Below are 12,321 nucleotides of genomic sequence, written 5' to 3'. Positions count from 1 at the left end.
AAACACTTTCATAATTATAAAGGCATACCTGATATTTGGCTAATTCTGCTTGTAATACTTTCACTTTAGATCTTTCTTGTTCTAACGCAGCATGAAGTGAAGTTACCTATAACCAAATATTCAATAAAAAAAGACTTTTTTTGGTCTTTTTTGGTAAATACTCTTAATTGTTATTCACAATGATTTTTGACTATGAGATTCATGAGCATTAGAAGAGAACCTCTCTCCTCACAAACAATTTCAATTAGGCATTTTATTCAGCTGTATATTAAAGATACGTAGGGCAAGCTCACTGTTGTTCTAAGACAAGACCAAAGAATAAGGATGGGAAGGGGAGAAAATCAAGTCCATGAACAGGATAAGTTCTGTCTGTCTTTTCTATCTCTATATTCAGCCCACATCAACTAAAATACAACTTTATCTTCTCCTATTCTTTAGGACATACATACCTCCCTCAGTTCAGTAAACAGAATTTTCAATCATTTGCTATTACATAATAATAATGAAGTATGGTTTGCAGTATTGATGGGCTGTGTTTTTGTTTAGTCATGTTTCAAAATTCAGGACTAAAGAACAGCTTAATATAACCAGTCCTATATATAGTTTTTCTTACCTGTATCGTTAGCTCATTCTTGATACTTTGTGATTCATCAACTTGCAGAAGTATTTCTGCTTTATCTTTCACTGACAAAAAAGGAAAAACAGCAGTATAATCTTGTCAATCACTCGGATACTTTAACAATACTTTTAGTGAACCAAGACAGCAATGCAGTCAGGCAAAGATTAATTGTCCTCATACTTAATGTATTCCTTGACCCTGTATATACCTCTTAATTTTCACTGGTAAATTCTGATCATTATTATCACCACAGCAGCTTTTATTGGAAATTCTACATTTCTGTGGTGTTAAAATATTAATTGTACAGATATGACAAAAGATTAATTTTTTCCATTTATACTAAAAAGGACAAGGACAGAGAAAATAAAATATTTCACATAGGGAAAAAAACTTTAAAATGCCTCGACTAATCTTAAAGCAAGATTTTAAAAACAATGTAGAGTGTTTTTGTTTGTTTTGTTTTGTTAAATTGTCAAGGTGTGCATATCGTAAGGCCCACAAGAATTATTTTTATATGACTTTTCATACCATTAAAGCACTCGTATACCAAGTAAGTGTTAGCTCATATGAGCACAGTTAATCATATAACATCTTTGGTCTCAGAACTGTTCATTTGTCTAGATGTTTTTCCCTCTTGGGGGAAGCAAGAGATCTATTCTTTGGCCTCTGTGTTCCCTAAGCTTTAAAAATTTCCACATGGCTGACAATTTACTTAACCTATGGCAAAGGCTAATACATGAAAAACTAATTCTTCAACTTTGAAAAGCTAGGAGAGACTGAAGAGGTAAAACTAATAAAATGAGTAAAGGAGGAAATGTCCAAATATATGAGTACTGATATCACCACAGCTCCACCAATATAACTCTGTCATTCGAAGTTATTTTTCATAGTTTAATATGATATGCACTAAGGGGAGATGCTGTGTCAAGAAACAAATCACAGTCCCTTAAGAATCAACTTGGGAACTTTTACAAATTATACTTTCTACTCCTCCATCCTCAGAATTAAACGCACTCACTGAGAACTAGTGATTTTTTAACAATTATGTAATATTTTAACTACAGTCAATTTTCCTATAATGCTGTTTTGTGTTTCAAAGAGATTGATACGTCGGGGAACAACATGAACATAACATGAATTGTGTACTTAATGCTTAAGCACAATTTCATGAACAAAGAAAACTGCACCCACTCACACACCTCAAATATCTACCAGCTATTTCAGCACACTGTGTCAAGAACCACACCAACTTTCCATCCTTCCATCACTTAACAGTAACATACACAAGCTGAAACCCTTCTGAAACTTACTTCTACAGCAAACTTTAGGTTGTCTTCAAAGTAAAGTGCCATATTTATTATAGTATTTATGTGTTCAACCATTTTAACATGTATAAAACTGTTACTGTTTTATTAGGTTCCCTTTTTTTTTTAATGTGTCACTGATGAAATTTTTGAGTATTGTATGCTCCTAACTCCATTTTCCCCATAAACTTAGTGGTTTTAACTGTATGATTTTATAGAGATTAGTGATTTTTAGGAACACATGTTGTACTATAACATAACTGACTGTATTTGCATTTATATTATAAATGCTAGAGTTTGTAAACTCTAACGTACTGTATTTTTCATGTCATGGTCCTGTATAAAATTGTTCTACTTGGACTACTTATAGTACAGAGTATGGACACTGATATTATTTACTGGTAGCCATTTTTAATCTATTTTTTAAATTTATTTATTTATTTTTGGTTTGTTGGGTCTTCATTGCTGCGCGTGGGCTTTCTCTAGTTTCTGCGAGCGGGGACTACTCTTCGTTGCGGTGCGTGGGCTTCTCACTACAGTGGCTTCTCTGTGGCAGAGCACGGGCTCTAGGCACCCGGGCTCAGCAGTTGTGGCTCGTGGGCTCTAGACCACTGGCTCAGTAATTGTGGTGCACGGGCTTAGTTGCTCTCCGGTATGTGGGATTTTCCTGGACCAGGGATCGAACCTGTGTCCCCTGCATTGGCAGGCAGATTCTTAACCTCTGTGCCACCAGGTAAGCCCCTTTAATCTATTTTTGAGAGTTTTTATCAGTTAATTTTCTCACTTTTCACAAATGTTTCCTTAAGGAATATTACTTTATTTTTAGGTATTTAAAAATCATACATCCAGAGCTTCCTGGTGGCGCAGTGGTTGAGAGCCCGCCTGCCGATGCAGGGGACACGGGTTCGTGCCCTGGTCCGGGAAGATCCCACATGCCATGGAGCGGCTGGGCCCATGAGCCATGGCCGCTGAGCCTGCGTATCCGGAGCCTGTGCTCCGCAACGGGAGAGGCCACAACAGTGAGAGGCCTGCGTACTGCAAAAAACAAAAGAAAAAAAAATCATACATCCAATGTTCAATGATACCCTTACTTTCTTCAATCAGAAATATATCTTGTAAACAATTATTTTCATAATTTTATTCATTAAATGATCCACATGGAGCTCAGTGACATGCATATCTAAATTAATCTCAGGACACTGATATCTAATTGTTCAAATAATGCCTTTTCCCGTTATTATTTAACTTCTACTTTATCATAGTTAAGCTTGTAACAGTGAAGTTATATTATAAAAATCGTAAAGTTATAAAAAATGTTTGACTCTACTTCAAGACTATATATATTCTGTTCAGCTGGACATGATTTCTGGGTTTTATAACTGTTATTTAATAGTTTAAATATTTGGTTGGACAATTCCACTCCCAGTATCTTCATATTTGAAACAATTTGGGGTATCTTGTTTACTTATCCTTTAAGGTGAGCTTCATAACTTCTCAAGTGCTATATGGTACTCACAGGAGCTATATTTGGGATTTCATTAACATTTGTTAACCAGGGAAATTGTTTATTACACTTAATTTTGTCTATTCAGAAGGCTTTCTCATCTATTCATGTCTTTCTCTATGTCTTTTATGGTTCATTTTCTTTTGCAAATTTAATACACGCTTCCCTTTCTGTTATTAATGGAAAATTTTCAGAGAGCTTTCAAGGTTAGCGTCACTAGGTATTCATATTCAGGAATGCAACTGATTTGGGGGGTTTCATATAACATCAACTTTACTAATGTTATTCTCTCATCTTTTTTTTTTTATTTTTTTTTGCAGTACGCGAGCCTCTTACTGCTGTGGCCTCTCCCGTTGCGGAGGACAGGCTCCAGAAGCGCAGGCTCAGCGGCACGGCCATGGCTCATGGGCCTAGCGGCTCTGCAGCATGTGGGATCTTCCCGGACCGGGGCACGAACCCCTGTCCCCTGCATCGGCAGGCAGACTCTCAACCACTGCGCCACCAGGGAAGCCCTCTCTAATCTTTTTTGATTGATTTCCTTGGCTTCCTGCTGGTAATCTACTGCCAAAAGTTTAGAGTGGCAGCAAAAGTATGAAGAGTCGGGGCGGGGGGGGCGGGGGGAGGGGTAGAAAGAAAACCTAAAATCATGACAGGCCTTCTCCTCTAATAATTAATAAACAGAACCTTAAGCAAATGTTTTCTTGTTTTCCCTCTAAATGTACTCCAATAATTTATAAGAATTGAAATTTCAAGAGTTTCTTAGCTGAATAGTTGTAAACTTGTGCAATACTAAGGTGCTGCAAAAGAGACTTATAATAATAAAATTATCAACAATAATCCAGTTTGTATCCTTTTGGGAAACCTTTTTATTTTGTTGAATTAATAAATCATATATCTTGAAAAGTTATCTTCAAATATTTTTAAGATTAACTTTTAATTCTAAAAACACAGAAATCACTTACTTTCACCTTCCTGAAGCATTTTCAATAACTGTGCATTTCTTGCCTTTACTTCTTTATACTTTGCCTAATAATCAAGGAAAAAAGATTTAATTTTTAAAAAGTAAATGATATAATTAATGATTTACTACCAATTTATGGAGCTATGAATCTAGGCTTGCTCAAAGACATAAATTACTTCGGAAAGAAAAAAGATGGAGGAAAATGTATTCACAACTGTCTACTACTTAATTAAATCCCTCGTATAATAATACAAATCAATATTATAGGTGACTGTATTTAAGAAGAGTAGAATAAAAGTGGAGAAAACTCAGAATAAAACTAAATTTTCCTGAAGAGTCTTTCTTTTCTTCCTCAAATAAAATCCTTATACAATTCAGAATAATTATATGAAAACAAAAAGAAAAATGATTCATAGTTCTATACCAGTACTATACTAGAACTCTCTGTATCTGTTCTTTATCAGCCACTGTGCAATATGTGGCTGCTAATAACTACTGGAAACGTGGCCAGTGTTACTGAGAAAATGACTTTCAACTGTATTTAGTTTTATTTAATTACAATTTTTATTTTATTTACTTTTTATATATATAAATTTAAAATTTTACTTTTATGTATTTAAAACCCATGTAGTGTATTAATTTCACACCACGTGTAGTAGTTACTGTACAGCACAGTTTTATATTTGCTCAGTTAAGGCTTTACTAATCTTTTGTTATTTCATTAACTAAATATTTTTAAAGTAATTTTTGAATTACTTACATTTTGGCTGAAATGAATTAGTAATTTATGGAAATATCTTTCAATTATTTTTCAACTTTAAAAAAATGGCTTAGCTTCTTTTCAAACTACATGAATGACACAATTATACATTACAAACAATTTTGGAATTGTGTTCCCACATTAACATCCATATTCCAGGGAATTTTTCCCCTACACTACTCTTATTCAACATGTCTTATAGCACACACTGAAGTATTTATAAATATTTAATACATTAATAAGAGAAAACAATATATTTAGTAACTATAGAAATACAAGAGGTCAGGGAAAGAAAACAGATCAATATAAGAAACTTGTCATTTCTTCTCTCAACATGTACAAAGATACGTACAGAAGTTACCAGATTCAAAAATCTTTCTTGTAAAACAAAGTTGATGTATTTTAAATTAAGTCCAATAGATGACTTTTACTAAATACTCTGTCCAGTAAATTGCTGAGGATAAATCAATAATGTTACTGAGTAATACTGCAGACAATAATACATTGAATGGAAGAAGTAAACATAAAAGGGAGTAGGACTTTTGAGAAGCTAAGTAATGAAAGAGGGAGATAAGTCAGATGGAAATATAAAAATATGAAGGGGGAAAACAAATACGGTCAATTACAACTATATTCACTATGAATATAGAAATATATCTACTGGGAATATAAAACTGTATCCACTATGAAATTCTCACTCTCAGGGTTTCAATCAATGTTAATATCTCATCAAACTCTAGCTCAAGCCTTTTCTCCAAGGTTCAGATCAGTGTATATGGAAGCATGTCTTTAGTTAGTCTTCAAGCCCTAAAGCCAGCTCATAAAGCAAAAATTGCAAATGAACAAAATTACCCTGAATATTCTTTATACTGCAATAAAAATAACATATAGTTTTGCATTTACAATCCTGAACAGTAAATGTATCTATGAAAACATAAGAGTATAAAATCCTAGTACTGTGCAATTTATAATAAAGAACATATGAAATATACAGTGCCCTCATTAGTATTTTTAACTTCATGAAAAAGAGAACACAAAGTTAAACGCACATATGGTGTGACTCCAATGTGTCCAACACAGATGTTCAACATCCTGAACATCTATGCCTGCATCCACAGCCATTTCAAACTCAACATGTCCAAAACGAGATCTATTAGTTCCGTTTCCCCAAACCAGTTCAAAATGTGTTCTTCCTCTTACACTCAGTACCTGTTAATTTTGTTACCAGACAGTCTTCACTCCAGGCCTCAGCTACGTGCATTAACTTCCACAAAACAATTCTCACGTCACTTCCCTCCTAAAGCCTTCACTGCCCTCTCCTTGTCTAAAATGCAAATGCCTTCAAATACTGACCTCAACTAACACCCCCAATCTCACCTTCTACAACTTCGCATTTCTCTAAACGTCAGTAACAATGCATTTCCTACCATTCTCATGCCTTGTATGCACTGTTCTATCTGGAAAAACTATCTTTTTTTTGGTGGAACCTTTACCAATTTTCAGTAGCAGCAACGGATTCATTCCTGTTTCTGGGCTTCTGGGGCACTCTGTCAGATCTCAATCACAAATTCCACATTGTACTGCAATTATTTACATGATTATCTTCTCCATTAGACTGTAAGCTTCTTACTAACTCATCTTTGTATTCACTGTGCCTAACACATGGTAAGTGCTCAAAGCAAAAGAAAATATAAATGACAAAGCAAAAGCTAAGGCAGAAGTGGGTGCAGTTCAAAAAGGTTTTAACAGGGATAATTCTTAAAGGTATGAGTAGATGAGGAAGGGAAATATAAGAACCAGCAGGGCTGGAACTTGACTTTTTTTCACTATTACATACACAGGGTCCAGAAAAGCAGCTGGCCTATTACAGGCATTCAACAAATAATTGTTGAGTGAATAAATATTAGTTCAAAAAGAGAATGATACTTGAGATGAATAAGAGAATTTTTTAAAAGCCTAAGAAAGGAGAGTAATAGGTTTGTGGTTTAAAAAAATTGTATAAATGACAAGTGGCAAGGATGTGAAGAAATCGGTACCCTTGTTCATTGCTGGTGGAAATGTAACATGGTGCAGCTGCTATGGAAAACAGTTTGATGGTTCCTTAAAAAGTTAAACATAGAATTACCATATGATCCAGAAATTCCACTCTTAGGTATATACCAAAAGAATGGAAAGCAGAGACTCAGATATTTGTACACCAATGTTCATAACTGTATTATTCACAATAGCCAAAAGGTGGAAACAGTGCAAGTGTCCATCAACAGACACACAAAAAATATGGTATATACATACAGTGGAGTATTATTCAGCCATAAAAAGGAATTAAGTTCTGATACGTGCTACAACATGGATATGCATGCTGAAAACATGCCAAGTGAAATAAGGCAGACACAAAAGGACAAATATCATGATTCCACTTATAGGAAGTACCTAGAATAGGCAAATTTACAGAGATAAGAGGTCATCAAGGATTGCAGTAGAAGGGGAAATAGGGAGTTTAATGGGTACAGAGTTTCTGTTTGGGATGATGAAAAAGTTCTGGAAATAGTGGTGATGGTTACACAACACTAAGAAAGTACTTAATGCCACTGAATTGTACACTTAAAATGGTTAAAATGGCAAATTTAATGTTATATGTATTTTACTATGATAAGAATATACTATCATTCAGATTATATATGAGTTAAAAAAACGTAAATAGCAGAAATATTTCTATCAATCAAATATTAAACATATTTCAATATAATAAAAACAGAAAATGGACAAATTTATAGAATTATTTTAGTTTACAACAGTAAATATATACAAACCTCCCACTGAGTGATCACATTTTTCAGCTTCTGGATTTCAGCATCTTTTCTTTCAAGTTCCAACTTTAGTCTTTCAATTCTTCCATCTTTTAGAACTACTTCCTAAAGGGGGAAAACACCATTTTAGAACTAAGACAGTTCTGCCAATTCTGATTTACAATATCCTTTTTGAAAGGTCCCAATTTTAATTCATTTTCTAAAGCAACCTAAACTGTTGACTAAATTTCCACTTGTACTCAATTTTATAAATGTAATTATGCACAGTACAAGCAAATAAGATATTTATGCCTAATCTCAAACTACAAACGTAACCTAGAACAATATCAGGGCTTTGAAATGATATTTCCATCCTGGAATAAACGTACTAAAGTGGTCTCTGACAAGTTGTTATTAGTCTATCTTAAAAACCTAAAAGAATTGAAAACTTATGAGAAAAATATGAAATAAATAATGCAAAAAAACAAAAATAAAGTTATTCTCTATATTAGCAATTAAAACATAGAAGATATAACTAGAAAAAACATTTTCTCCAGACAGCAATAAAAAATATCCCTAAGAATAAAATTCAGTAATTTTCAGGATCAATAAATGATAAAATATTGAAAAGGACAGAACAAAGCATGTTTTTAGATAGGAAAACTAAGTATTACTAAATATTAATTTGAACATTCAATAAAATTTCAATAGAAATTTCAATAGAGTTTTGTTCTTTGGAACTTAGCGAGATAGTCAAAACTTTACCTGGGAGAATACAGGAAAGAAACAAAAAGTTAATGCAGTAGAATTTGCCTACCAGATAATTATATATTATACAGCAAAAATAATTAAAACAGCATGTCATGGCACCTATGTTGACACAGTGATGTAACAGAAAAGAAAGTCCAGAAAGATTTAAGACACAAGAATTTATTATAATATAACTAACTATGGTATTTTAAAGAAGTGAGAAAAGGCTGAATTACAGAATAATGGTAGTATATGGGACAAATGGCTAACTGGAAAAATCAAGTTAAATGCCTGCCATCTTGTAACATACACCAAAATAAATAAATTTAAATGCAAAAAAATCAACCCAAAGTCATACTTTCCATAAGAATATATATTGGTTCTCTATATCTAATGTGTAATGTGGCAACAATTTTATTCCAAAAATACTCACTGAGCACCTATGCTGGGTGCTGGGTGTACAATGGTGAACAGAACAGAAAAGATTCTTGCCCTCATGGGACTTGTCTGGTGGTGGAGGCAGATACTACATAAAGAAATGCTGCAATTAGAAACCAAGGTTTAAGCAATGCCGAAAAGAAACACAGTGCTATAAAGGGAATAATGTGGATTATTCCCTGGTGGATCAGGGAAGCTCTGAGGCCATGACCCTTAAGATGAACCTTGAGTGACTGGATAGGAATTGGCTAAGTAAAAAGTGGAGGGAGATAAGAGCTTTCCAGGTAGAAAGAACAGTAGGTATAAAGGCCCTGAGGCAGGAAAGAGCCTAGAGAATTTGAAGGATAGTAAAGAGGCAAGCATGGTTGGAGCTTAGTGAAGAAGATGATAGTATAAGATGATTTCGGAAGAAAAAATTTGGATCAAAATTAGAAATATACATACTATTATCATGGCCCAAAAATCTCATTTCCGGGAATTTATCTTAAATAGATACGCGAGGGGGGAGTATGTATGAAAGTGTTCACTGCAGTTACAACAAAAAATTGGACATCAATTTAAATGCCCAACAATAAGGATATAGGCTAAATATATGACAAATTCACGAAACTGAAAACTCTGAAATCACTAAAAATGATGATACAGAACCATAAAACACATCTGTATGATCCCAAAATTGTAATACTATATACAAAGAAAAAATCCTGGAAGGACATACACCAACATTTTAATAACTCTCTTAGAATTATTATGGAAGATTTTATTGTTTAAAAATTTCCTTTCATCAAAATTGTTTTATACTGAGTATATAATCATTGAATAATATAAAATAGTATTTTAATTAAAAAAATAAAACCACTTAAGCATTAAAATAAACTCTTTATAATAATACTAGCTAACATCTTTGAATAGGAAAGCTCTTCTGAACATAGTATGAAAGGGAGAAAACAAAAAGGAAAAGATAGATTTAACTTGATGAAAAATCTCCAGAAACACTGAAACAAAATCAAAAGGTAAATGAAAAAAACTAGAAAAAACAGTTGCACCTATATGTAGGCATATGACCAATAAAAAATCAAAAAGTGTACAACCTCAGTAGTAAGCAATGTTATATCAAACTGGTATATTTAAATTTTTTCCTCAGTGTGGGTAACTGAAAGCAATTTAGCTATAAACATTATTATTTAATGTAAAAACATTACAGTTGACCCTTGGACAATGTTGGGGTTAGGGACGCCAACCCTCTGAGAAATCAAAAATACACATAGTCGTATATAGTCAGCCTTATGTATATGCGGCTCCTCCATCTGCAGATTCAACCAACCTCGACTGAAAAAAATCCATGTATAAGTAAACCCAAGCAGTTCAAACCTGTGTTGTTCAAGGGTCAATGTATTACTTAATGATCTGAATTGCTCACCATCTCTGTATTTAACTGAAAAGTGGTCCATGTAAGTTTCTACATTATTGGGGAAAAAGTGTAAATCCATAGAAAAGTAGGACCACAGCAAAGTATCAATGGTAGTTTTCTCCAAGTGAATGAGATTAGAGTCAATTCTTTTCCACTGCATCTGCAAATTGGGCATCATAAAGGTGCCTATCAACTTCACAGTAAACTGTGAGAACTGAATGAAATAATCATTTTAAGTACTTAATAGAATATCTGGCAAATACATACTAAGCCCTCAAATATTTTTTGCCAGTATTAAAATTTCTTCACTTCTTATTAGTTATTTCCAGAATTTCTACAACAAATATCACTTTTTAAAACAGAAAATCATATTGTTTTAATGTATACCCATTTTTATGAAGTCCTATATTTCATTAAATAAATTTTAAACTTATCTTCTAAGTAGAAGACATTATACTAAAATGAAGATAAAAGGGTGTATAAGTCTATGTCCACAAGGGATTTGTAATCTATTAAGAATAATAACAAATAAAAATGTGCTGTGTGAAATGTGCCATAAGAAAAACAAAATGTTATGGGGTATAGAAAAAGAAGGAAAGATCATATCCAGGTTTTCTGTGTTTGGGATTGGGATAGGGCAATGAGAGAGCCTCAGGGAGGAGATGGCATGTGAAATGAACCTTGAGCAAAGCTGGAAAGGATCCAGCGCTGTGATAGGCGTGCTCTGCTCTAGCTAGGAGAAAAAACTGGAAAGAGTACAGCTGAAGTTACTTAGGCCGAAGCTACACTGTAGAACAATGCTTTCAAACTTACTTGACAGTGACCCATGTTAAGGAATGTTTTATATCATGACCCAGAATGCACATACATGTCAGTGTATGTACATATATTTGTATGTTATATACATATATATATACACAGAAACAAATTTCATAAAATACGAACAGATGTCATATACACTGACAACTTTTTTTTTTGATTAGTGCTGGTAGCAATCTACTAAATTGATTTCAGGACTGGTTAAATGGGTTGAGACTCTCAGTTTGAAAAGCTTGAGGGCTTTAAATGTCAGGTCAAGGACATTTGCACTTGATTCAACAGACACTGAAGCTTAGGGACATGGTGTGGCAGGATGGAAGCCTTGCTTTTCAAAAAGTCATCTGTTGGGACTTCCCTGGCAGTCCAGTGGTTAAGACTCCACACTTCCAGTGCAGGGGGCACAGGTTCGATCCCTGCTCAGGGAACTAAGATCCCATGTGCCATGTGGTGTGGCCAAAAAAAATTTTTTTTAAGTCATCTGTTAGCAATGTATAAGATAAATTACCTAGAACTAGAAGGCAGGAGGCAGAAAGACTTATTAGGTTACTGAAATAATACCAGTAAAAGATAATGAGAGCCTAAACTAGAGAAATGTTAATAAGAATGGAAGAGAAGATAGATCTGAGAACTATTTCAAAGATTAAAAACTCCCAAACCTTGAAAAACAGAAAAGTGAAACAGGAGGTTCAGAGTCTGAATATCTGGATAAAATGATAAAACCAAAAACAGAAATGATGAAGTCAAGCCAAATTCTTGGTTTGGAGAGTAAATGATGACCTCGAGTTTGGACATAGTAAGTATAAGGTATTCACAGAACAAGAGAGTGAAATATGCCACAAAGAAAATTGATAAAATAGAGCCCCGAAGGCCATTAGAGGGAATGCCAGTGAAGCTGTGGAAAAGTTAGTAAACTCATATCCTGCTGCAATAAGACAATGTTGGTAACACGTCAAAAGCAACACAGATGTT

At 33.8% G+C, this 12,321-nt stretch overlaps 1 protein-coding gene across 3 annotated transcripts in view; it reads right to left on the bottom strand.

Annotated features, from left to right (window-relative positions):
* The window catches only part of GKAP1 (G kinase anchoring protein 1), an 83,993-nt gene that overhangs the window by 3,054 nt on the left and 68,618 nt on the right, over positions 1-12,321 (bottom strand). For 2 of the 3 annotated variants that reach the window (XM_081236180.1, XM_081236179.1), the window contains 4 exons: positions 7,959-8,056; positions 4,390-4,453; positions 614-684; positions 29-106 (listed from right to left, as the gene is read on the bottom strand). In XM_081236180.1, the coding sequence (XP_081092306.1) occupies positions 29-106; positions 614-684; positions 4,390-4,453; positions 7,959-8,056 (311 nt within the window). Of the gene's footprint in view, positions 1-28; positions 107-613; positions 685-4,389; positions 4,454-7,958; positions 8,061-12,321 lie in introns of all 3 variants that reach the window. The other variant, XM_081236181.1, reaches the window with a different exon arrangement.

Source organism: Mesoplodon bidens (genome assembly GCF_964165515.1).
Source record: "Mesoplodon bidens genome assembly, chromosome: 6".
Taxonomy (NCBI): Eukaryota; Metazoa; Chordata; class Mammalia; order Artiodactyla; family Ziphiidae; genus Mesoplodon; species Mesoplodon bidens.
This window is presented reverse-complemented; position numbering and strand designations above follow the sequence as displayed.